This window comes from Melopsittacus undulatus, chromosome 6 (assembly GCF_012275295.1).
Source record: "Melopsittacus undulatus isolate bMelUnd1 chromosome 6, bMelUnd1.mat.Z, whole genome shotgun sequence".
NCBI lineage: Eukaryota > Metazoa > Chordata > Aves > Psittaciformes > Psittaculidae > Melopsittacus > Melopsittacus undulatus.
The window spans coordinates 31799013-31826697 of record NC_047532.1 but is presented as its reverse complement, the minus strand read 5'-3'; the positions used below and the strand labels follow the sequence as shown (position 1 = coordinate 31826697).

At 38.4% G+C, this 27685-nt stretch overlaps 1 protein-coding gene across 1 annotated transcript; it reads right to left on the bottom strand.

Annotated features, from left to right (window-relative positions):
- On the bottom strand, positions 1-26864 carry ATP1B3 (ATPase Na+/K+ transporting subunit beta 3). Its single transcript, XM_034064252.1, has 7 exons — positions 26610-26864; positions 17809-17937; positions 13164-13271; positions 11447-11634; positions 10743-10793; positions 4850-4936; positions 1-1125 (listed from the first exon to the last, which is right to left on the bottom strand). Exons 1-7 carry the CDS (start codon positions 26716-26718, stop codon positions 955-957), a joined length of 843 nt encoding a protein of 280 aa, XP_033920143.1. The 5' UTR covers positions 26719-26864; the 3' UTR covers positions 1-954.
- Positions 26865-27685: the final 821 nt, after the last annotated feature.

The window sequence follows — 27685 nt, the reverse complement described above, 5'->3', positions numbered from 1 at the left end:
TATAAATTAAACAGGAATGTTTAATCAAGACATTTTTTTTCTTTTCCTTTTTTTTTAAACAGATTCTTCAGGAGATTTTTTAATTGGAAAATGAAAACCTATTTCCACAACAGTGAGGCTGTTTCTTTCAAGCAGCTCTATTGTACAACTGTTACCAGGACCCTAAACAATTTACGTTGTTCTCTATTGATATTTCTGAACTAAAAAGTTTTAAAATATTGTATAGATTTTATTTGTGCTCCACATATCGCAAGCAATTAACAACACAAAGACTCAATTCCTCAGCTAGAATACCAAACTCTATACCAAGTATTACATGTACACAATACTTGCACAGTGACAAGCACAAGAAAGTACTAGTTTAGCACTTACTTTCAGAAATCCATACCAATTCATAAAATCAATTTCAATTCTCTCATGCCACCCAGTCTACAGTTTAAGGCATCTCCACACAGCCATCCACCCACCCACTTCCATACAATTTACGCTGGAGGTGTTTACTCTTACAAAAAAATCACTATGTCAATCAGGTACCATTTATTATTTATCCCTATAACTGTGTCAGCATTGAGATATGACAGTTAAACCAGTGTTAAATCAATACAATATTTACATAGCACAGCACATTAAGCTTGAGACACTCACTTGGGGGATAAAACCACATTTTAGAACAGGACAAAGGTCACCATTATTATGTGTTTGAAAACAGCTATTTACAGGTCCCTATGACATAACTATAGTCTGTACACTGTTCCAAGGGGGCAGGCAGAAGCAGGATAGGCATTTATTTTGAAGGATTTTAAACATACAATTTGGAAGCATATTATTATGCTACCCCAAATGCCATAAACCACCTTAACATTCTCCAAGGTGGTCGCATATCCTAAAATGGCATGTCCAGATGATACAAAACAGACAACACATTGTTTACTTTGTGGGAATTTTTTACTCCAGCTATTCAGTCATCTGAACTTTGAAGGCAATTCGTCCCAGAAACTTGTCACGGTCATCTTCATTTTTTAAATTAGGTGAGCCCAGGATCTTACACTCAATTGCTATTTCTTCTTTGGTACTGTTGGAGTTAATTGCTAGTTGAACAGCCACTAGAGGCTGTAAATAGTGAGCCTAGTAAACAGAAAGATGGGGAAAATATTTGAGATACCACAGTAAGTTAGCATTTAAATTAGTATTCAATCCATCAGAACAGTTAAGATAAAAGCTAATTAAGAACCCAGCTTTTCAAAGCCCAGTTTGACTCATGTAAGACATTTTTATTCCCCCAGTTCAACAATCAGGTATACATTCTTACACTATTTCTTGACTAATACATTCCACATAATTTAAGTCACAGAATCTTCAAGAGGCATATGATTTTACCCCTTTTTATTATATTAAGTACACCTTTTTCTAGAAACCTTTACTTGAAACAGCCTCTGAAATAATAAGTCTTCCTTCCTTATCCATTCCATTGTCTCATCTTCTGGGGTTCTTTTTCTTTTGTTGTTGTTGTTTTTTTTTTTATCTGCTATAGAACATAACTTTTCCTGAACAGTTTTCAGTGGTATTTGACATGCCAAAACCATGATTCAACAAATACTAGTAAACCAGCTTCCTCTCCACCCTAACCCATTTATTTTTTCAGCAACAATCCCTTCTAAAATGTGTTATTTATTTCATAGCTTTACACAGAAACCTTTCCTCGAACATTCTGACAGTATCCTATATTCAGTCGTATTTGGTGGAACAATTAAAATTCTTGATTCCATTCCTTATAATAAAAATTTAAGAATGAATGCAGAATTTCATTTGTCAACCCAATATTATTTCTCAAGTCAAATTCAATTAGGACAGCTTAAATTCTCTTGTAGAGTGCCTACAAATTAAATAAGAGCTTATTTATTTTACAGTTAAAGCAGCATTTCATCCAATATTAATAAAGTATTTCCGTAACTTATTTATATTTTTAGGTCTATACTGCTGACTGCTGATAAGCAAAATTAGTTATTTTCCTTGTAAAAATTCACGTAAGCCAGTGGACTAAATATGACACTATTTATAATATACAGTATTATACAAATATAAGCCTTAAATTTTAATTGCACAAAAATTTGCATTAGATTTTTTTGTTCCCTGCTCATTAACCTAACCTAAAAATAACACAAATGTATTCATGAGTCTACAATCCCTACTTCACTACCAGAGAAAGCACTACAGAGTTCTCAAAGTCTCATTTACAAAGAATGATGGCAGAGAAGCTGATGTGCTAAAATCTTCCATGTTAAGCAGCAGCATGAAGTAAACTGACGTAACTGCTTTCCTTGGATGGTGATTTTACTGAACCACAAATTTTCTTGTGCCCCTTATATACATCAAACTAGGAGGGGAAATGCAGCTAAGCAAGGCATCCTCATAATTCTCTAGTTGTAAGGGTGATACCACATTGTACTTAAGTGTCGTGGTTTAAATCAAGTCCACACACAGCTCGTTCACTCCCCCGCTTTGCTCCCCCAAATCCTGGAGAGTTAGGAAGGAGAATCCAAAGAATGTAGCCCCCACGGATTGAGATAAGCACAGTTTAATAGCTAAGGCATAACACAAATCACTACTGCTACTACTACTACAAACAATAACAATAAAGCAAACAACAAGCGAAGAGAATACAACGCCTCACCAGCTACCGACCCATAACTCACCCCACCCTGCCCGACCGAGCACCGACCAATACCTCCTCCATCCCCCCAGAGCTCCAGCCCTTCCTGGTCTCTCCTGGTTACATCCTGGGCATGACGTGCTATGGTATGGAATACCTCTTTGGCTAGCCTGGGTCAGGTGTCCTGTCTCTCCTTCCTCCCGGCCTCCCCTCCTCCCTGGCAGAGCATGAGCTCAGAAAAGGCCTTTGACAAACCAAACATTTGAGCAGTAACTCAAAACATACTTGCTCTCAGCAAACGTTCTCAGCCCGAGAGTCAAAACACAGCACTGCACCAGCTACCAAGAAGGAGAAAAATGACTGCTACTGCTGAACCCAGGACATTAAGTTTTCTAAAAACCAGAAATACAGTTCCCTCATTTCCTCAGAGAAGTCTTCTCATCACCAAGATTTTTCAAAGAGGTACAGATATTTCTGTAATGTTTTGAAGACAGATGATACCAGAATGGACTTTTACTCCATAGACAATTTGGGTGAATCTACATCCTCATTAAGCACAACAGAGCATCAAAAAGAGGTAGCATTCCCCAAGGTCAGTGAGTTAGGCTCCTTGTGCTGAGGCAGCACAAGCCAAAAAGTATTTTCTGGACCATGAAACTGTAGTTATTAGTACTTTTATGGCTCCTACCTTAGCACAGGAGCAGCAGGATTAGTTGAAACCTCTTAACCCCTTTACAGAATAAAGTAATTCAACAATTCCACAATATAAAAATTCTTTTCTACAGCCAAGAAATCAATCCAGTCTCTTGAGACCACGTTAAATATCTTAACCTCTCACAACTCTTTTTACTGCCTCTTCTTTTACAATACACTAATGTTATGAAAATTGAGCTCTACATAAGAAAGAATGGCTCAAACCACAGCCTCTGGTCTACATGACAAAGTGAACTTCAAAGGATGCTGAAGCAATAACTAAAAAAATGAAAGGAAATTTTTTCTTAATCCCTATATCATGCAAAGAATAGCATTGAGTTTTGCCTGACCTCATAAATCTCTTAATCTTTCCTCTTCCATCAGCATAGTAGCAGGACAGGAATTTGTCAAGAACGTTCTTCATCCCGTCTTTCATACAAACTAGCATCTGACATCTCAAGGTCTACTGAAGCTGTATTTTGCATTTCTTAGGGAAGCGGCTCTCTCTTTCCCTATTCTTTCATGCCAAGTATGCACTGACTGCCTATGGAAGCACAAGTTGACAGTCTTTTCTTATCTTGTATGTCTAAGAAAATGGTTTACCAATTCAAAAAGTCTGGCAAGAAAATGGAAAACACAGAACTACCATAAATAACATGAAAGCAAATGCTGAAGAAAAATGAACTCCTTCCTCATTAGTAAAAGCCATGTGAGGATATAAAAAAATAGTTATGTAAACTGCTGCAAGTAAGCATAGGATACACTGGAAAAATAACTGACAAAGGAATAATTTAGTGCAAAAATCATTTTGGGGAAATTACAACCAGCCACTGTGGTATATTACAGATCTAATAGACTTATGTTTAAAAAGTATCTTTACCTTCAACAGTGAACAGCAAAGATGTTTATTAGACTAAATAATTTGGTCACTAAGAGGCAATCTAAAAGTGTTATTCAATTAGATAAACAAAATTTATCTCAGAATACAATAAGGGTAGATGGGGCAAGCAAAGAAAAACAAAGATAAAAAATAAAATACTAAAAAAAAAATCTGCTACCTTGAAGTGCTTCTGTATAAAACAGCGAATAAAAAAAAAACAACCACAGAGCCACAAAGAAATATAATCAACAATACCATAATGATTTATAAACTTAATATCCTACACATAATGCCAAGAATTATAACCATTAGAAAATGTATTGTAATCTGAAGAACCAGTTTACTTTTCCTGCCTTTCCCTGCATGCAAAAAGATTAGAAGAGGTATCAGTGACCAAAAAGCAGCAGATGCCCTTAATACTGCTAGTATACAGCCTTTTCTTCATTAGGACAATGCCCAGCATATTTGCTTCTATCTGCTAAAGTATATCTCTAATTTGTGACATTTCTGCATATGTAATATTCCTTGTAAGTACTTCATTACACGGTATCAATCTGGTATTAGTAACTAAATGTAAACAGAAACAAAACATTTACATATTAAGACCATCATTAAGGCATACTTACATGCAAGCTTTTCCCATAGTATGGAAAGTACATTAAGTCAATCAAGCCTTCAGGAGGAAAATAATTTATCTCAACCATGCCTGCTTCCTGTGATTGAAGACAGCAATAAAAAGTTAACATTTGCTAACATAAAAATTAATACAAAATTATGATTATAACCCACTGATAAAATGCAAGGTTCCTAAAGACAGGCAACTGTGCTACAAACTCTTAGAGTAACTTCCAAAACAGACCTATTTTTAGCAAATAGTTACATGCTGCACACGTCTGGTACATTAAGGATTATTAACAATAGTATTTAGTAATCAAGTCAAGACAGCTTGCCTTCATGTTTCCCTTATGAGTCAAAGAAAACAGGAGGGAGGATGAGGATATTCATTGCAATGGATAATTTAACAGCAACCAAAAAAAAAACCCCTACATAACCTAAAATCCCAAGTATCCACAAGCAAGCTGGTAAATTTTGGTGAAGCAAGAGCACATCTGTATTAAAGTTAAATATTAATTTCTGTTTAAAGCCACATTTTTAAGCCTCTCAAATTTGAAAAATAAAGTAATTCTAATAAATAACCTATTCTAAAAAATAATTCTAAATAATAATTCTAAAAAACCTATTACCTCCCTGTAATGGTGTACTGTTCCTAACCTTTGTTCAAATAGCCTTGGCATACAGGCTATCTAAAACAAAACCCAAGTTTAAAATGATGATGTTACTAAAATTTCTATGTGTCATCACCACCCTAGAATAACAATATACACACGATGCCTTATTGGTAGAATTTCACCTATAATCCAAAATCTTGTAAAAAATTTGGATTAAGCTGCCTATAAAGTTAGTGCCTAATTTCCGACTAGAGACACCCAATGTGTAAGATACACAAAATACCCATATATGATTAAGCTGTCCCAGACACACGCTATCAGTACAGCAATGCACAGACACATCTACCTATATACAATATTCCTCAGTACTGTGTATCCTGGCAGGACATCAAATTACTACAAGTTCAAACCACTAGGAAGTGCCCACATGTATCACAGAATCATAGAATGGTTTGGGTTGGAAGGGACATTAAAGGACATCTACTTCAACCCCCTGCCACCTTCCTCTAGACCAGGTTGCGCAAGGCCCCATCCACTCTAGCACTGAACACTTCCAGGGATGGGGCATCCACAGGTTCTCTTGGCAACCTATTCCAGTGCCCCACCACTCTCATAATGAAGAATTTTTTTCTTAACATCTAATATAAAACTACTTTCTTTCAGTTTAAAACCATTACCCCTTGTCCTATCACTACATGCCCTTGTAAAAAGTCCCTCTCCAGCTTTCCCCTTTTAATCACATGCATTGGAAGACAATACAGGTCTCGCTGGAGCCTTCTCTTCTCCAGGCTGAGCAACCCGAACTCTCTCAGTCTGTCTCCATAGGAAAGGTGCTCCAGCCCTCTGATCATCTTTGTGGCCCTCCTCTGGACTTGCCCAGGCAGGTCCACATCCCTCTTATGTTGGAGGTCCCAGCGCTGAAGAAAGTATTCCAGGTGGCGGAGGGTCTCACAAGGGCAGAATAGAGGGAGTCACCTCCCTGACCTGCTGGCCATGATCCTTTTGATGCAACCCAGGTTGGCTTTCTGGGCTGCTTTGTATAACAAGGTAAACGTATAACCACAATAAATGGAAATGCCACTAGAGCAGCTCCCAAAATGCTAAATGTATCTTCAGAATACTGCCTGTTCAGTGTAATTCACAAATTCAAAGTACTTTAATACCTTTCATTGTTTTTTCTGTATTACAATATACAACCACTACAATTTTAAAAAGGCAACAGTTCAAAGTTTAAAAGATGGCTGCAGTAATATAACTAAGCAAAAAAGGAACACAAAGATAAAAAATAGTAAACCACAGGTTTAGAATACCTTCTCATCTCCTCAAAAGAACATACAGTATGTTGTATAAGATGCTGTTGTTCCTTTGCAGTCTAAATTACTACCATTCTTCAGTATTTGTTTATTAAGTATTTTGGACCTTGAGCTTGCAAATATAAGTACTAAGTAGAAATGTGTTGCTTTTTACCATTTTTTTAAGCTCATGCAGCTGAAAAATACTAATTTTTTGAATACATTTCTGAAACTGAAATACAGGATAACATAAGGAAGATAAACAGGAGTACAGTTTTTGGAGCAGCTAAACACAAGGCATGCATGCAGTCATAAATATATACGCATTAGGCTATCAGTGTAATAGCAGAAAGGATCTGGGACATGCAATTGTCTGATTTATGCAACTGCTGTGGGGTTTGATGTTTTCTTTCATAATTTATTAAACCTAATTAATATCCCTACACAACTGAAATATATGTATCTCTACCAGTTTTCATTAAAGGTAATTTTAACTTGAAAGAATACTGCTGCAAGATGTTCCGGCATGCAAGAAACTGTACACTTCTGGCTCCAAACTAAAGACCTAAACCACTGATCTCCAAACTTGTTGGAAATACAATCCTTTTTTGGCTTGTTTCTCTTTGTGGAGATCTCAAGACTACAGCAGCTCAGTTCTGCCAGGGTGCAGGAGGAAAAAATGGCTGTAATTAGTGTCTGACAGTGCAAACGTTCACTTCCCTAATCCACAGAAATTACAGTAATGACAACTAGCACTGTGTGGGAGCAGAGACAGGAGCATCCCCAGTTATCAAGCCTGTTGACTTAGAAATACTAGATCTACTTAAAATTTCTACATTTAAAAAAAATCCCATAGGAAAGGCTCAGGGAGAGGAAAGATGAACTGCCTCAGAGAAGAATGCTTGAAGAACAGGAATTTCCAAGTGAAAACCCTGACTGATGTTTCAGGTGGCAAAGACTGGCAGGATGTGTGGATGGAAGCTCTTAGTCTCATTTTGTATGAGACTTGGCCTCTTCATTTTTTTCCCCCCCATTTAACAGTCAGAGTGCATTAAATCCAGGCAGACACTTCTCCAAATTGCTCTCAATATATGTCAAGCTAACTATAAACAACAAAAAATATTTTAAAACACAAATGAAGGGGGAAGAAAAATTGCTGAAGAGCAAATCTGCAGGTTAAAAAAAATCAGTTCTAAGATGAAGCGAACTTGATAGTAGGATATTTGCTCTGCTCAATTAAATTACCTTTTAAGCAAAATCCACCTTTGTCACTCAGACATTAAAGATTTCTGACATAATATTTAAAATTACTAGTAAGTTGTATTTGTACTATTAACTGCACAACTATAATTATATATTCCATGAAGCAAACATCCAGTGCAACTCTTTCAATCCACAGTTGCTGACAGCAACACAGAAGAAAAAAGGAAAAAAATCACAAAAAAAATCCAAACCAAAACAACCAAACAAAAAACCCAAGAAAACAACCTACAACCACAAAAAACCACACAAAGCCAAAACACCACAAGAGAACACATCAGTTACTTAAAGATATGGTAAACACCCTGAATAAGAGAATCAGTACAGAAGTACAAATGACCACTAAACTTCAACTTCTGTTATGAGCCAGTATATAGGGAACATTCAAATACAGTGGCAGATGCAATGCAATTGTAAATTTGTCTGCAAAATGCACAAAAGCCTGTGGGCTATCCTTCACCTTTCCAGGGCACACACAAGAGGGTCACAGCGGACATCCTGGCATCAAGAAGATCCAGAAGTGTCACAACATATTATTTCCAGGTAAGCATCCACCTTATCCACTAGAGAAGAAGAGACCATTACTCAGCACTCATATCCTATGGAGTCAAAGAAATAAAAATGGAATTGAAAACAGGGCCTCACAAGCTGATGTAAAGAACAGTGTAATTCTTTAAGTAAGAGCTTCAATAAGCAAGGGGCATAACAGAAAGAAGTGTAGAAATGACTCACAGATAAAAGGAGAAAATGAAAGTTGTTGATGCTGCTGCTTTGTGGTCTACAGAGATGGAGGAATTGTAACTAAGACTTAAGCTTTCCAAAGCAGTTAAATCATGATGAACGAGGGCACGAACTGGCTAATTAAAGATAAAATAGATGTATTCAAAGTAGCAAAGCCTCACAAATATCTTCCCTGGAAGTCACTGAAGAACTACCAAGACTAATGATCTTAAAATTTAAAACCACCACATCTATGTAGATCAGAGAATTTTAACTGGATATGGAAAAAGCAGTACCTTGTATTTAAAAAGAAAGAGGATGCAAGAAAATATGTACCATAACATGCAATACAGTCTACTGGCAAGTATCTCAAGGGTAAAAAAGTAGCAAAAGACCCCACCAAGATCAACTAAGTTATTATCAAACTTATTCTTTTGCTAGTGAAATCAACTAAGAGGATAAGAAACAGCATAATCTCTGATTTGCTTAGCATAGCTTTTACCACTGTCAAGTGGTACAAAAATACAGCTTTTACTTAGACTGTCTCATCCATATAAGAAAGGTGAAGAAATAGAATCATCATAAAACAGGATTATCACCAATATTTTCTAAATGACTTGAACGTTAGTTCTGAACACATCACAAGGAAGTTTAGTTAGGAAAGAAGATGACTGTCCTGGACTCTATTCAGTGTTCTCAATAAGGACTTGTGAGATGTAAAATAATGTTCTTACACTGATGACACCAAGCTGCAAGTAGTTCAGAACACTTCAGAGAACTGGATCCCACTGAAATGATCATGAAAAACTATGGGGTGGACAGCAAAAATAGCAACATGAAATTGAAGGCTCTGAACTTCAAGAAAACACATCTACAGATACAGACTGGGAAATAACCAAAAGAAAGACCTAAATAGTAAAATTAGTAAAATAAAGACATTGTATTACAGATGGCAAATTCACCTCAAGAACCATTACTACTTTCAATATGATGACAGATAGAAAAACCTTGTCATTAACAATAATTCAGCTAGAGGCAAACTTCTGATCAGCCTGGGATGCCACATTACAAAAAATTATAAACCAGAGAAGTCAAAGGAGAAAGAGTACTAATAAAAGTAGAAGGAACTTGCTTTATTCTAAAGAAACAAATAATTCCTCCAGTGGAACAACAATTTTTAAGAGTGGGCATAAAGAAATCAGTCCCAAATAAGGGAAAGAATCACCTTTACTTACAACAGACCGTCATGGGGAGATCAAAATTTTCAGAAAACTCAACCAAAATCAAGTATTAAAACTTAGGCCTATTACAGGTACCTAGGATGAAGGCAGGAACACTTACAGTATTCATCTGATTAATTGCTGAAATTTCCCAGCCTACATTTCTACCAGCCATCTCAAGCTAAGAGCCATGACTCCGTCCCTTGCTCAAGCTACTAACTTACCAAGGCTTTCACTGCTCCCCAAGCAGTCTAGGAAAAATATGCAGAAGTCAAAGTAATTATTATAGTTGCCATAAAACAGTCTGTGTAAATCCATTGGTACACAACAAACAGATTAGTCATTATAAGTAGTTCACACTTGATTTGAAGGCAGCTTTTTCTTGAACAGTAACAGTTTCCACACTGTGTCTTACCCATCATTTATAAAATTGTCTAAGGTGCACTTGCAGCATGGAGAAAAAAATAAAAATACAGGTTATGAAATGGAAAAACAAAATGCAACTCACAATAAATAAATAAATAAATAAATATGATCACAAATAACATGTATGCTTTTTTCTCAACTCTAAAGCAAGCCAGGTAGTTCAAATCCATCTAAAGATGAAAGAACAACAACTAAGTATTTTTGTAACACACTGAAGAAATTAAAGACACTAAACTAGACATACATCAAGTTGAAAACAAGGAAAATAAAATACAAAGTCTAACAAGAAAGGAAAAGAGTGAACTACATTACTTTTAATTCTAATTACAAGGAAAATTAAATATACGCTTACTTCTTATATTCAGAACTGACCTTAGATGCACATTGTATACGTGGTTCTCCTTCAGGCTTTAACCCAATTATCTAAAAGAGAGAGTTAAAATAGTTACAGTCTCTTTCCCTTTCCAGTTTTACATACTGAATTTGAATTTTCCCCCCACTTAATGTGAGAGAGTTCATACTAGTTCATAGTTCATAGAACAGGTCTGTCTAATGAAGCACAATTTTAGACTAGGACTATGATCTAAATCATTGTTAAGTTATAAGCTCAAATAGTTACAGTGGCCACACTGTAACTATTTGAGTTATTTTATATTCAGCATGTAACATTAACAGCTAAAACCAGTCAGCAGTTCAAGTAATGTGTAATATCACTGAAAAATAAAATACTTAGTAAAGTTTTCATCATCTTATGTAGTTTAGCAGTTACAGAATATATTACATTCTAATTATATTTCAAGAACAAAGTAAAATATAATGTACCTGCAGTGGTTTAGAATGCAAAACTTGCATTGTACTCCTCAAAACAAGGGGTTTGGATATTTTGATGCAAATAAAAATAAATAGTTGTAGGTATTAGAATGCTTAAACATTTCCGCAAAATTACACTCTTCCAGAAATATAAATATCTTGAGAAGCAAACTGAGCACATATTTCAGTCCTTTTCTACAGTCATTTTTGATACAGTGGTAGTTGAGAGCACTTGTGTAATATATAACAATTAAGTAGGCACTTACTCTATTTACTTTCACAAGCACACAGGGAGTTCCTTTAGAATAGCCAAAGGTCTTATCTTCCTTTCCAGAGCACTGGCCAAGCTCGGAGAGGTTAAATCGACATGCCTTTTTAACAGCAACATCATTCTGATCAAAAATCCTTCCTGGTGTACAGTTTATGTTTTGGGATTGCTTGGAATCATCATATGCTATGAAACAGAAACAGCTTGTAAATCAATGGTATAAAGCATACAAGTAACCAAAACCTGCAAAAGCCTATTTAAACATGTAATTTATAGCTGTTACTTAGCTAGGAATTTTCTCAAAGGACTATTTTCAGAGCGTTGTCTCATATCCATCTTCACAAACACTTTTTCAAAGCCCATCAAGAAGTGGCACTCAATGGAAGAATAAATAGAGCACTACAGAAGAAATAATGCTGTCCTGCTTTTCAAATCATATCATTAATCAAAAAACTTTATTAATTTCTGTACATAAATGAACTCTAATTATGTATTCTAAGCTAATAACATATTACAATATAAACTTCCAATTTTTTACCTGGAAACAAAACTAGTTTTCCCTTTGCACATGTTTCCTTTATAAAGGAAAACTTCAAGTATTTCAAGGACTAATATTAAATTGTCTCTATAGATACATCAGGTAGCACAACTTAAATTATACTAACACCCCAAATTGTTTCTCACTTTGCTGTGTTTTCAGAAGTACACAGATCACATCATCACAAATGCTCATCTATTCACATTTAACATGTTTTGTGTTTTGCTCCTCCCCTCTCTTACACCCTGCCCCCAGTTAAGCATAAACACAGTAAAATGGGAAAATCCATCCTTAATGGGAGAGTCCAAAACCCACTGAACTGCAGGAGAGGCAAGTAATCATGAAATGCAGCATTCCTCCCAGGAACCCTTGGCAGAGCTTTGAAAGAAAAGCCTGCTCATGGATGCTTTTAGTAGGCACCAGAACTGCAAATACAGATAGATTCAATTATGTAGCTTGTGTAGCTAACAGCAACTCATAAACACAGGTGAGATTTTACAGCACCTCCTCAATTCTTAGTATTTTAAACTGATTTGTGTATTACTAGATTAAGTGTACATACAGGCAACATACATAAAATAATGTATGACTTAAACTAGTGATTTTGCCATCCTTCAGTCTTGTCTTGTGTCGCCTTCTCTCCGTGTTCCAAATTCAATGTTTTAATATTTCTGCTTGTAAATACTGTGTGCCAGAGTGAAAGTAAACAAATTGCAATTAGTTTAATCTTTGTGTGCCTCATTTTTTTAAACAGGCAAACAAGTTCTTAAGAGTAAAGGATACTCACTTAGTCACTAAGCCATTTAGATGAAGACTAAGATCAGTTAAGTCTTGATAAACTTTGCCTCCAAATAAATGACCCATGTAATTTTACACTGAATTCTTTTACCGTATGTCATTTCTACATCTTGGAGCATTTAAATAACCATGTTGCCAAAACACTGGCTAAGGACCCAAAATTCTCCACTATTCCTCATGCTCAGGCTTCCTGTCTAATACTGGTATTTATACCTACCTTTTTCTATAATGTATATACTTTAATAACTCACATGTCTAGAGTCAGTCTGACCTTGAACTGGCCTCCATTAGCAATTGGTAACTACAAGTGAAAAAGGAAACTAATGCACTCAACATTAAGACTCCTGAATTACTTGGGCAGTTGCAGTAACTTACTTACATTCAAGGAATTTTCTAAGTGTAGCAACATATTCTGCATATGACTGGGCATCACTCTTGTTAAAGTAAAATTCCAGTGCAGTGTCTGGTTTTGGTGAAATCATAAGTCCTTAAAAAGAAAAAGTGCAAGTAAAGAACTGAACAACCTCTATTCTCTACACCACTCTAATCGACTAAAAAATCATATCCATAAATTGGAAAATACCTCTCTGTAAAAAAACATCAAGGCTACCCCTATATTCCACAGTACTGGAAGAGAGTTTGTGTTTGAAGCGAGTTATCAAAATCATCATTACATGAATGAATACTTAAATTCAATCCATATAACTGTAATTTACAAACCAAACCCAACAGATTGGAAATAGCAAAATCATCAACTTAATCACTTCCAATCAAAGAATTACACTGATTCATGTCCCAATTTCCATATTCAGCAAATGAGCTTAATAATTGAAAAAATATCCCAAACCACACGCAGAGAACCTCCAGTTAAAGTTATCCTTCAAAGATTTAGGTAATATACAGTGAGGCTGTGACTGTATTTATCTCAGAAACCCACAAGAAGCAAACTATTTTTTTAAATTCATAATACATAAAGATCACTTGAAAGATATCTCGATCAAAACAGACAAGCCAGGTTAGCTGCTAGTCCTTTCCTCCTCCTCAAACAGAAAGTTTAGATGCCATCTGTTAATGGAGAACACAAGAAACCTTATTAAGGGTATGCCTTAGTCAGGCCGTGGTAACTATGAACACTCTTGAGCTGCCTCCCAGACTGTTATGACCTGACACTGCAGTAGTCAGGGTTCCCCCATCTGCTGCAGTGCTGGCCTCTGGCTGGCTTCATCCAGCTGCTGGCTGCAGGTATAGCAACAGGAAGTATCTACAGCCAGGGAGCCACAACAAAAAGGAGAAACAAGGACATAGATAATCAAATGCTCAAGTTCAGCCTTGTGTTGGAGGATGAAAAATGCAGACACTGACATGAAGTATGGGTCATTGACAGAGCTGAACTGTTCTTCCCAGGATATTGGTAAAGAAAAGTACAAAGTTAAATCTTATGCTTTTTTTTTGTAGTAGTAGTAGGTGAAAGCAAAAGGCATACTCTGCTAAGAAATTCAGCCCTGTACCATCAGTTGTCACTAACGGAGATACCCAATGCTTCTGTTATTCGTCACAGCTTCAGTAACAGATGAAATAGCGGTACACCACCAGATATTGCAGAAGAGACTGAATCTTCACAAATAGGGCATATGATTGCTTCATTCACACTACCTTAGGGTAATTTTTAGTACAAATAAATAGAACAGATAAAACCCCTGCAGTTGTGATTAACAGGCGAATAGCCATGCATCTGTCTCTTCAAGTATAGCTGAGAACTGACACTGCAGTTCCATGAAAGAAAAACAACCAACGATGCATTTTTTACCAGATTAGTTTTCTTTTAAGTTAGAATATTAAAATGGTTTGAACCATGTCAAATTTGGCATAAGGGAAAAAGTTGCAATTACAGCCTCAGCTAGGCTGCCATGTAGCTTCCCATCCTCTGGCAAAACCAATTAAAACCTAGATTCCCAAATTAATAAAATTTAAGACACAAAACCAAACTCATCTCCAAAAATAATAAATAAATAAATAAATAAAATTTGGCCTTGTTTATACAAAACTAATATTTGAGAAGACCACAGTGGGAAGATAAAGCTGGGTAAGTTCTCTTAATGTTGGATTCTTAAGACATTACTGTAGTTAGTCAATCGCAGCAAGCTTTTGGAAAGAGTATAAAAAGTGCAATTAAGCAGCCCAGGTCTATTAAGAATTCACCTACAGAAATGGCCAAGCTGCTCATCCAAAGGCAGAAACTATTACAAATACTTGAAATTGGGAAATAATAATACCAGAAATTTATCACAGACAAATATCTTTTTAAATTCTAAAGAAAACAACTGATATCATTTAATGCTTTTTTTACTCTACCTTTTCTATAGGATTGCAAATATATAATAAAGTCTCCTTTCTGCGTTAGCAGCTGCTAAATTATTTCCAGGCAAGCTATAACTAAATGCCTTTATGACTGAGAGTCCATATAAAATGACAAATACCATTTCTGATTGCAAATTACTTTGCACCATTACAGTCATCATCTGACCCCCATGCTGAACTGGCATTCAACAAAATGAAAGATAATTAGTAACAGGGCTGAAAAAATGCTGAAGGGATTTTACACACTAAGGGAGCTTGAGGGAGAAGAGATTGTTATTATCTATAGAATTATACTGTAAATGAAAGATTTAAATGCCATTTTTTGAAGTGAATATGGCAACCTAAACTAGTACCTAAACTAGCAAGCAGTGAACAAAACATTATTTTTAAGAGATTTATTGCTTCAGGGAAACTTCACAAACATCCTACGAGGGAGGAACTACTCCAATTCCATTGGATCACAGTATGCCTAGAGACTATGATGTAAATTCTACAGAAAAAGGTACTTGAAGGACTGATGCATAGACTGTGAGACAAAGGATTTGAGCTCTTCTAAAGGAAGAAAATTAGCAGTCTCAACACAGGATCACACCTAGGATTGTAACAGATTATATATTCCTACAATTCCAAGAGGGATTTGAAAAAAACACATTTTAAAATCAACTGGATTTGATTGATAATATTATATCCCAGTGAAATATGCAAGTCAAATATCATTTATGAAATCAAGTGCGAGATTTCCAAGTATGTTTAACACTAGAGTAAAGCCTTTGACCTACGCCATCCAGGTTGTGTGTGGAGAATTTTTTTTTATAATTTAAAGTTTTACAGCCAGGAACATGACATGTTTCACTGCAAGTGAAAAACGACAGCGTTAAAGAGAAACATTAAAACACAAATAGGCAATTTTATTAACTTTCATGTATGAGTATTAAAGGAAATTAAAAAAATAACTCAGAAATGTTATAGGAATTCTTACATTAAAAACTAATTGTGACATACGTAATTTTTTAAGCAAACACCCTTTATGACTTATTTAAAAACAGTTATCCCCTGAACTACAAGAGGCACAAGAGAAAAACATGTCACTCAAGTCCAGTGTTAAGTCAGTTACTCATGGAACCCTCCACTACCAATGTTCTGACTACCACAAAGAAAGTGGGGAGAAATAGCCAACTAAACCACCTTCCTTTTCACCTTTTTTTTTTACATAAAGCAGATTGTCAATTATGATATTATCAACAATTATTATTATAATAATATCATTTCCAACCTTTAGCCCATTCTTAGCCATAAAAAACCCCAGCACAAATCCTCGAAAATCCCTTATAAAAGGACATTTGCTTAAGAAAGCTTAAACACTACATCAGAATAAATTCTGTTCTGAATCTAGAGACATTTCTCATATTGGCCCAACTGCATCTTGCTCATAGTAAGATCATGTATCATGTGTTGATGCAGCTGCAAGATGCTGGTTAAGAGTCTGAAATTCAAAAAAAAGGAAAAGCATTTTAAAAAATACTGTCATCTAACTTCTACCAGAACATTAATGTTGCATAGCCGTCTAGTTTTGCTGTGTTTTAAACATAAATTTTGTCCCTAAAACAAATTGTTTTCAAAATTCAGATACCAGATTTTCAGGTGGTTCAATCATTTAAGTTGCACATACAGGTCAAATACTAACATATTGTCCAGAAACATTAACTAGAAAACAGTAACCTCTTGGGTGTAGTTGAACTATGAGAAGCATCTTTCAAATCTTTTGGAGTCAAAATCTTTATAATTTTCCAGTATGAAGGTATACCAAAATAGCACCTATAATGGCAGACTTTTTGATATATTTAAACTAATATCTAAAAAAAAAATAAAAAAAGAAAAAAAGGGGGGAAAATATTAGGGAAAGGGGAATCAAACCCAGCAACTTATTATTCATTTTTATTTATGAAGTGGGTTTTTTTCCTGTCACATATAGCTCCTTGAACCAGCAGCCAACAGTGCAGCTAGATGGGCAAGCACACAAAGGAAGCACAAGTTCCAGGAAGCAAGACACAACTTCTAGTGGCAGCTACATGCTATGTGGACTTAGCTTCATCAGAAGCCCCATCACAGGACCCTCTCCCTTCAGTGGATTCCTACATAGTATGTCATCAACTCGCAGAATCCACAGGCATTTCACATTGATTGAAAGCTATCCAATACTACAATGAAAACTCTGGAAATGACTTCACATCATAGCCCTTACACACTCTTGAGCCTATCACCCTCCTAGTACAGCCTTCCTGCACTTTCTTCAAAGTATGTAATACTAATCATAAGTGGCCTTCCACCTGATCCAAGACAACTGCTTTCTATTTTCTTTAAAGCAGTATGATTAAATGATAATCCCACATATACAACAGCATGTTGTGTGGATGCGCAGCTAAAATTACAGTCTACATACATGACACGTTCAACTGAAAAAAACTTAAGTAAAAAAAAAACAGCAAACGTTAGCACATATGCATAAAAAGCTGCTGACTGAATGACAAGCTTTACTCTTTGAAGCCTGTAAGTAGTTAATAATAATTACAGTTTCCCACAGGCAGTTCATAATTTAAGCAAACTCTCAGCTGAAACTTAGCTGTTAAACAAGACAGGATTTTTTGAAAAAAAATAAATACCCTTACCTGGACTGGAAATCCGGTCACGGTATTTTGGTATATCATTGCTCAGTGTCTGAAGCATAACCCACATTGTGAATGTGAAGAGTGCTGCTAGGAAGCCATAAAATACCAGATAGAACAGCAAGATCAAACCTGTAAACAAAAACCTAAAATTACTATTTTAGTTTCAGCTAATTCCATTACCTACTTTGAAAATCAAAATGGGAAATAAGCAATACATTTGGTTTTGCCTCCCTGCTCTCCAAGCCCCTTCCCACTCCTAATAGTAGTTATAAATCAATATGCCTCTAGCACATGTATTTATTGCACAGTGACAAATAATGCACGCAAAACCATTTTATTCATACTTTCTGGCTCTTAAAATTTAAGAGGCATTTTGAAATCTTCACTTTTAAGTGAGAAGCATTAAAAACTGTCTTTGAGCTACACAGGAAACTTGACAAAGATGACTCCACAGTCCACTAGAGAAAGAAGAGTTTCCCTTGTTTAAGGGAATTATAGTTTTGTATCTGGTAAAGAAGGGATCATAAGGAAGACAAAAGAATGGAGTGAAAAGATAAAATTATTACACTGGATCTGTAACAGGTCAGAAGCGATTGGTGCTTTAATAACATAGTTAATATTTGAGAGAGCTCCACACAGCATTCATGCACACATACATTCTCCTTGAAAGAGACTTCTCAACTTGAAAATGTTTTCTGCTGCATAGTTTTTAAAGTAGACCAGTCTTTCTGTTCAGACTTATCAGAAGTCTTTGCCTAACACAACCACCTATTTTACCAATCTACCTCAAGGACCCGGATACATTCTGGGAATTTGCCAACTACACAGATGTTACTAGCTTCAACTTGAAAGTTACCTAAGAAAGAGACCTTCAAAACCTGAGGAAATTGCCTCAAAGGAATAGCCTATTGCGACACTGTACCTATCCATCACTTATCTGCAACAAATTGCTACGGAAGAAGGCTACTTCAGAAAACAGCTTGGAAACTTCCTGCAATTGTCTACTTTTTCCCTGTTCTCTCCCTACTCCTCACCCCTCTTTTCATTATGCATGCACAGGCTTGCACTCAGGAGACACAGACCAGTTGTTTACTGAAAAGACAAGGTAACAGACAGGCCAAAGTGAAACTCTTACTTTAGAGTTGACAGTATCACAAATCAGCTGTAGATGTATGATGCATAACACTAATTTAAAAGCTTTTTAAAATTTGGACAGCTTAACTAATTTAGTAACTAAGTTTTCAAACAAAGTTTTGTATTCTTGTATTATTTGGGGGTTTTTTGGACACATGTTAGTGTATTTCATTAAAGCAAAAAATTAACAGCATACTGTTTGCTGTTTTCAGAACTTCTGAGGTCATGTATTGATGATTACTATTAGAGTACATTTTTAAAATTATGTTTACCTGGAGCCAGTTCACAACTAAAGATGAAACATACGTACTATATGGATGGAAGACTAAAAGACATACAAGATACAATGGCAATTGTTTTAATGATCAAGTATACAATACTAATATAAAAAAAGCATGTGATTCTCTTTTAAAGCTGAACACTTGAGACTTCAGAACACATGTTCAGACATTGTCAAAAAGAATGTGAGAAAGGCATATTCAAAACCTTTCTAATTCAAAAACATTATTGAACAATGATGCAAACTCAGTTTTTATAAAACATTCTAGCTACAAGGCTGCTATCATGAAGCCAAAGAGATGTAACTCGGGTCAAGAAAAGCACATCAAAACCATTATGTAACATTCTACCACTGACACTTGATTATATAAGAGAGCTAAGTACAGTGTTTTTCATCCTTACATAGGAAAGGAAAAATCAAAAGCAAAAATGATTGTACCCCAGTGATGTGGACAGTTCACTGCAAGATGACAGGAGGAAGCCTGACCTCTGGCTCCTGTCCCAGAAACTATGCTTGTATTTTGCACTGAAATATTTTCTAGTGTACTACAATCCACAGTAATCCACAACTGCTGAAGAGTCAAGTACCTGTATTACTTCTCCCAGAAGAAGTCAGTGTACATGTATTACAATAATGAGATGGTACCCAAATTATTTTTACCATAAGCTCTCTGCAGCAACCAGCTGAATGTTACTGGATTTTGGTTGCATTTTAGCTTTGTTTCATATGTTGAAAAAGTCACTTATGAATATGCAATAATTAGAAAGCACTCAGCTATTTAAAATACATTTGGGAACCACTGAGATGTAAGATACAAAATGATGATTAGAAGTAGCGAAGTATGCGAACACAAGAAGAAGCTTAGTATATAATAAACAAGACAGCTAGACCTCTATTATAAACTATTTCTAACGTTATTTAGAAGCTATTTAGAAGCTGAAAGAGCAAATAAAAACAAACAGTAGAAATCCTCATCAACAAAAGAAACTGCAGGAGTTGCAACTGCATTTGGCACACCAGCCATTTGCAAATTGCAAATCAGATGCAAAATAGAACAATGATCCAAAATACACTGGGGTGTTAATCGGAAGGTATCACAGAAACAAATTAACTCCTTTACAAAACCTATGGTCAGCTCTCACCTTGATCCCTACAAGTTAATCAATTATTGTCTACACTTTCGTGAAACTACTTTAAAAGTACACTTTCTATCAAGTGACCAAGACACGCATTGAACAGTTGCAATGGAACAGAAAAAAGAGTTTGACATATACAAGACAAGCACCTTCTGTGGCAATTAGTATAAAAACAAGGGGAAGCTTTTTCATTTAGCTATTTCTGAATGCATCTGTATTTTAACTACAATAATGTGATATTGACTTACCAGGTTAAAAAAAAAAAAAACAACCCTGCCTGCTGATGGGCATCACAGCCCCACAGTGGTGCACTTCTAAGCAGACATGGCCCTAGATAATAGTACTGCTTTGGGCTAATATTACTGTAACATCTGCAATATTGGCCTTGGATCTCATTTCAAAGTACCCTGAAGAACTAATCCAAGCCTGCTGCACCTCTGTTCCTTTGCTCCCCAAGTCAAGGAGATGTGGCTACCTACCTACACAACCTCTCTACTCCAGCAGACAAATGGGCTCTGGGGCTCCTCCTGTCCTGCCAAGAGCTGCAGTGGGGCAGAACTACTACATGTAGGCAGTTCCTGGGGAGGCCTCAAGACCAGAGGGAATACCAGTAGAGGGGAAAAGAAGAGGGACCCCAATGTTTAAAACATAGTGACGGACTCTGTGGTGAGACTGCACTGTGAACAGTCCCTTACGGAGTCACAGAATCATGGAATTGCTAGGGCTAAAATGGACTTCTGGCAATCATCCACTCAAACCCCTTCCCCTCCCAGCAACATCCTATCCACCAGGGCTGCAGCAGTAACAAGGAAAACTGTTTCTATTCAAGATCCTTAAACTCCACTAACATCTCCCAGTCCAGCAAAGTGTGCATGTGCATACATACACACAGAGATTATTTTTACTTTTTATTTTAACTGTTTGTAAATGCACTGAAGAACACTATTAACCCACCCCATTTATGCTCCTTTGCCACACTACAAAGGAAAAAAAAAAAACACAAAAAAAAACCACCACCAAAAAAAAATCCTCTGCAACTTCCAACCGCTCCAAACTGAGTAAGCTGCTCTTTGTGAGCCTGTTAGTATTAATTATCCTAAGCTAATCACAGTGGACAAGCCATAACCTGTCAAGAAGGTCTGCCAAAATAATTTCACATAACACTGGATTTCTTGTGAGGAAACAAGATGTACCTAAGTAACAGTGGAAAACTATCCTCCACAGTTTCTCCAAGGAAAGTACAGCTACCACATCCAATATACAACTCAATACAGTTGTTGCAGAACATCTTGCTACACCAAACCCTTCAAGTCTCTCAGCCTTCAACACTAAAACAGAAAACTGCCCATACCAAAATTCAGCATTACAATTTACCAAGTTGATTTTTTTGGTTTGCTTTGGTTTGCAGGTTTCTTTTTCATTGACTTTTTTTTTGGGGGGGGGGGGGTTCTTGGGTGTGTTTTTTTTTTTTTTTCAAGGCATCACAGTACCAAAACCCTTTCATATCCTAACCACACAGAAAAGCAACAGTCAAATCTGGAAAACTGCTATTTCTGAACCAACATGTTGGCGCCATCATTAGTCTGCCATCAATTTACACTGAATAAAACACTTCTCCACTATGAAAACTAAAATTTCTGGCTCCGGTGAATGCAAGGTATCATGTAACTGGCCATCATTTCCACGATAAATACAAGCTTTCCAAACTTTACATGCTAAAGTGACAAAAAAGCATGTCAATCTGGCATAAACCAGATTGGCATATATACCTATATGTAGTACATAGGTAGATATACAGAAGTATGAGCATAAACATTCTCACAGCAGACATGGAAGTAACTATTCAACATTACCTGCAACAATGAAAACAGAATGCTGTCATTATGGTTTGCTGGATTCCACACTGCATGGATCCTATCATCTGCATGATCATTCTTCAGTATCTTTATGGGGATTTAAACACTTAAGTAATGTTACTAGTGGCTACCACTAATGTCAGCAACACCAAGGACTTTTGGTCCACTTGCAGATGGATTTCTTTGCCTTAAACTAATATAACTATGCATGTTAGATAATCACTAATGTTTCAACTTTATTCCCTAGCCACTTAAGAATTATTGTTTTCCAAATCCGGGGGATGTTAGGGGAAGGGAGAGGAAGAGAGAGGGAAGACACGAGGAAAAAATAAATAAAACTTTGGTCCTACGTTACAGTTTATTTCACAGTAAGCCAGGGCTCCACATGTAACATGCTAAACACTTCAGGAGACAATGAAAACTGTCTAGTGCAACACTTGCAAAGAATCACAAAAGCCAGTGCTTAATGTCATGATGAAGCATTTACAACATACAAAAAAACCCAACCCAACAAACCCCCTGCATATCCTTACTGTACCACCAGAGCAACAAGAGAAGGCAAGCTTTCTTTTTTCACAGATCTGTGCCATGGAACATAAAATATTCTACCAATTTCTCAAACGTTCATTTCTGCTGATAGGCAGTATAATGGAAAAGTTTAGTAAGATTTTGACTGCAGTCATATTCCTGGCTGTGCAGGAATGTCCATCCGCCACAGTAAAAAAAAAAAAAAAAAAAAAGACACAAAAAAAACCCACTGTGTTTCTCTCCAATTCACAACCTGGATGTGTAAGTACTTCCACTGCAGTCACAAACAGCGATGCCAGAATATTTAATAGTACACTGCTTGTGAAGAAAACCAAATGACAACAAAACCCTGCTTAAAACACTGACAACACAGAAGAATAAAGTCAGAAAAGCAGTTAAAACTTTGACAGCACTGTATGTCCCAGCAATAACTCAGTGGAGAAGAAACAGAAGCAAAACTGGATCTTTTGTTACAGTGACTGACAAGACCGTATATTTACTGACTTACAAAAAACTCTCCTAAAAATAAGGTGTCAGGCTTTGTTGAGTTGCTTGGTTTTGTTGGTTTTGGGGTTTTTTCTGTTTTGGTCTGTTGTTTGTTTTTTGGTTTTGCCTTTTTTTGTTTGTTCATTTGTTTAAACTCAAGCACATATTTGTGCATTGGATACATCTGAGCATTCAAAAGAATATTCAGTAGCTACGAAATCCTGTGTACTTCAAGACAATTCCACCTCTATCTACCTTGAGCACTTTAACACAACTAGCTTTACAGAAAGGCTTAATTAAATAGGCTTGACATGACAGTGTGATCACAAATGGAGTATTGCTAGATTCTGTATTGCCTATTGGGTCTTTTTGGCACATATTATTTTTCTATAACCTTACTGTCTATCTTGTAAGATTATGCATGCTTTTGAGTGCATAGTGTGCATCCCATTTCATGATGATCTCACTCTGTTCTTGCTATAATTCTAGGCAGGCACAGCACCTTGCCCTTACAGGTACAGCCAAACACTAACCCTTTTAATTATTGGAAGGCACCATATGGCAGCCTTCCAAGGACTCTTTTCTTTTCCCTACCTGATAAACCCTGTGTTTATCAGTACCCGAGCACTGATCCTGCTTCCCATCACCTCTGGGAAGACTATTAGCACCCTTTATGCCTTGTTGCTGAGAACACCACCAACAAAAGTCTTCAACAGTTTTTTCCAATATCTCCTCTTTAATATAACTAATGATTATGGCAGTTAAATAAAAATAAATGGTGGTTGGGGAAGGGTGTTCTGATTTGTGAGAGATGCAAACTGAATTATCCGACAAGTCTGTGAAAAGTAAAAATCCCTCTTTTTTTTTTACAGCAAGAGTACTGGTACAAGGTTTTTTACCGAATTCTAAAAGGTAACATACCTAATCCTAATGTACGAATGGCAGATGAGTACTCCAGTGCCATAGCACTCACATTCACAGAGAATCATTGCCTTGCAGTTACAACAGCAAAACATGCATATACTGTGACTAATTATTTAACAGTTCCTCTACTGCTTCTGTCCTATTTCTGTGAAGAAGCTGTCTTGAGACAAGAGAAATATGCATGGAAGAATCAGAGCCAATTGAATTCTTATCATGCTGCCCCTGGAGACACCACAGCCCAGCAGACTGGCAACCAGAGCTCTCTACCTCCCCACCTTTCAGTGGGGAGACGGGCAACAGAAAAGGAACAATAGTCAGTGAGACTGTTCTAATCTCACAGCAGTACTGCAGAAGTGAGACCAAACCCTGCATATTCTTCTACGCCAACAGACACACTCAATAAGTGTTCTGCAATCAAAAAAATAAAAATCAAACAAAAGCCACACACCACCTCCCAGAACAGTCAGAGAGCATAATTTACTTTATATATATTTAAACTAATTAAGCCAAATTTGTTAATCACAAAATGCCATGACAAATAAATATTGTCAAAAAACACACTGACAACTTTTAGTGCTGCTGAACAGTTAGCTTTTTATGTCCAGACTAAGGAAAAGGTATATAGTACCAACTACATTACAACTAGCTAAACCGCTTAAGAAAACTCCTGAAGTAAAACTACTCAAACTGCTATCTAAGCCTGTACACAGAATCACAGAATCATTAGGGTTGGAGAGTACAAACTTTCCCAATATGGAAAAGCATCATCAAGGGAGCTGGCTGTTGAAACTCAGTTACCAACTAAACCCTACCAATTACAAGTATTGGCCCTGGACTAGCAGAGACTGGTAACATTGTAAGGTGACATATCCTACTAGATAGGTTGAAAACAGAGAAGGTTGTTTCATCTCCACATTTTTAAAGAAGTGACAAGCTATTTCTAACATGCCCGCAGTCTTTGCACTCATCAGATGCATGACAAACAGACTTCTGCAATCCATACACCCATTCACCCAGCCTACGCACTTGAGGAAACCTGCCTGTGCAGAAAATCACTGGAGAACAGCACAGTGGAAATTTCCTCTCCTTTACTATTCAACTGGCAGTAGCTCACAAGCTCCTATTTCCATCTGAATGGAGAAGAACTCATGTCAGAGCTAGGGCCCTCTCTTGACAGGCCGGAGACATTGGCACAGTGAAGAAAGCACACCCCATGCATAGTCTGCTTAAGGCTCCTCCTCACTATTTCAACATTAGTATTCATTGAGATTGTGTCAAGGCCAAGGATGTATTGGCCTGCTCCTTTATGCCACGCTGAGATTCTTGTTGGTTTTGTAAGCACGACTATTAAGTATCCCAAATACATCCAAGTTTTGGGAGGAGACGCTACATTTTCTGAAGTCAATAAATGCCTCATGAGGACTGAAGAAACATCCTAATATTAAGCATTTATACAACTGTTTAATATAAGAAAACATACTCAGAAAATCCAAATATTTTTATTGGAAGCAACAAGATTATGATAACATGCTTTCCAGCTCAGAAGAAAGCAATGGGAAGACTACCTGAAAATAAGAAAACACCCACTGCCTTCACAAGCTTTACTGGAGAACCTTCACTTATAAGCTTCACCTCAGTAAAATAGAAGGCCCACAAGCCTTTCACTGGAATAAATTTAGCATGATGACGCACAATGACACACAACGATCAGTCTTGTAGATTATCTGGAACTGGGGCTCAAACTTTTTGGGGGGTTTGGTTGTTTTGGGTGGGGTTTTTTTGCTTTCCTTCTCTGATCCGCAGCTACCGTCTAGAAGTACAAAGGCAATTCGCGCTCATTCATTCTTGATTTCCTGCGATGCTGGGAAGCGCGGGGGGTGTGGGGTGCGAAATGGATGGAGAAGAGCAGCTGCATTGATATGCACGGAGGCTGCCACACACTGGGAGAGATAAGCGCGGGGCGGGCGCTGGCCCCACACCTCCACGGCGGAAGCCCGTCACCGCTGCACGGCGGCTGCCCAAGAGTCCCTCCCGCAGAGCCCCCCTCCCCCGCACCCCTCGGCGGATCGCGGAGGAGGAGCCTGCGGCCCAGCGCGCTGCATTTGCGTACTGAGGCGGGAGGGTGAGTCAGCTCGGGACGCGCTCCCGCAAACTGCTTTTCCTCCCCCGGTCCCCACCTGCTCTGCGCCGCGCTGCACCCCTCTCGCTGCCACAGCACGGACCTATTTTTAGACTGGCGGCGGGCGGCTGTTGTAACCGTTGCCGGGGCGCGTGCGCCGCGGTCTTGCGAGCTGCCTCACCTGCCCGCCGCGGCCCCCGCATCCCCCGTGGGCCCTGCCGCTGCAGCCGCCCGTCCCCCGCCCCGGGCCTCGTCTCCGCCCGCTGCCTCCCCTCGCTTTCGCCGGCGGCCCCGGGGCGGCTCGCCACGCGCCCTTTCCCGCCCGCGAGAGCCCTTACCCCAGCTCTTCGCCGTGCGCCCCAGGAACTCTCCGCTGTTAGGGTTATAGATGAACTGTCGCCACTCCGTCATGCTCTGGCGGAAGGGCTTCTTCGTTTCCTTAGACATGGCGAGGCGAGAAGCGGCTGCGTCGAGCTCCGAGGCGGCAGAGCCTCCCAAGCACAGAGAGCCGCAGCGACCGCCCGCTCCCAACTGCTAAGTAACCGCCGGCGGAGCAGCGCTCGCGCAAGGACCTATCCTCCCCACCTCCGCGCGAGGCGGGACCCTCCGCGACATCATTCCGCCCTCGCCAGCCAATCGCGGCCCGCCGCGCGCCTGCCCCCTGGCGGACAACGGCAGCGAGACTCCGACGCGGGGGCCTGCTGGCACACGGCCCTGCGTGCCGGCCGCTCCACGCGCTGATGTGGTTGGGGCCGGGGGAGCTCAGGGGTAGCGGGCACCCGCCGGTCTCACTGCCCGCACGAGGGGAAACGGGGGTTGGGAGTGGGAACAGGGCAGAGGGGAACGGCTCCGGCGCCTTGACGGCGTTTCTGAAATGCTTGGGGCCGGCAGCATGCGGCTGTGGCCGGCGGAGACGAGACATCGCCATCTCTGGAGAGAGAGAGGAGAGATGAGGTGCCGCTGCGCAGATCGCGCCCTAAATGGCACCTGCGCTCCACCCTCTCCGCCCCCCATGCCCCGGCCCTGTCCGCGCACAGCTCGGCCCGCGGGTCTCGGCTCAGTGCGGCGGGAGCTTCCCGGCTCCGTGCCCCCAGCACTGCAATAGTTAGTCTGCGACGCCGTTGTGTGCTTTCAGCGCTGACTGGGGGGTGCCGGAACAGGCGGGGAGTTGATGCTCCGCAGCAGCTGTGACTGAAGCACAACCGTATTAGAAACGCACCAGAAGACAGAACAGTTAGCAAGTGTAATTCCCATCTCGGAACTCCCTCTAATCATGCCACCATCCTGAAGCCCTTGGTAACACGTATCTGTAACGGTTCTCTAAGGGTACTGATAGCATGACTTATTTGAGCATAAGACGTGAAAAACTCATTTTCTATCAAAATTGCAAAGGTCAAAGTAAGAGCAAAAAGAT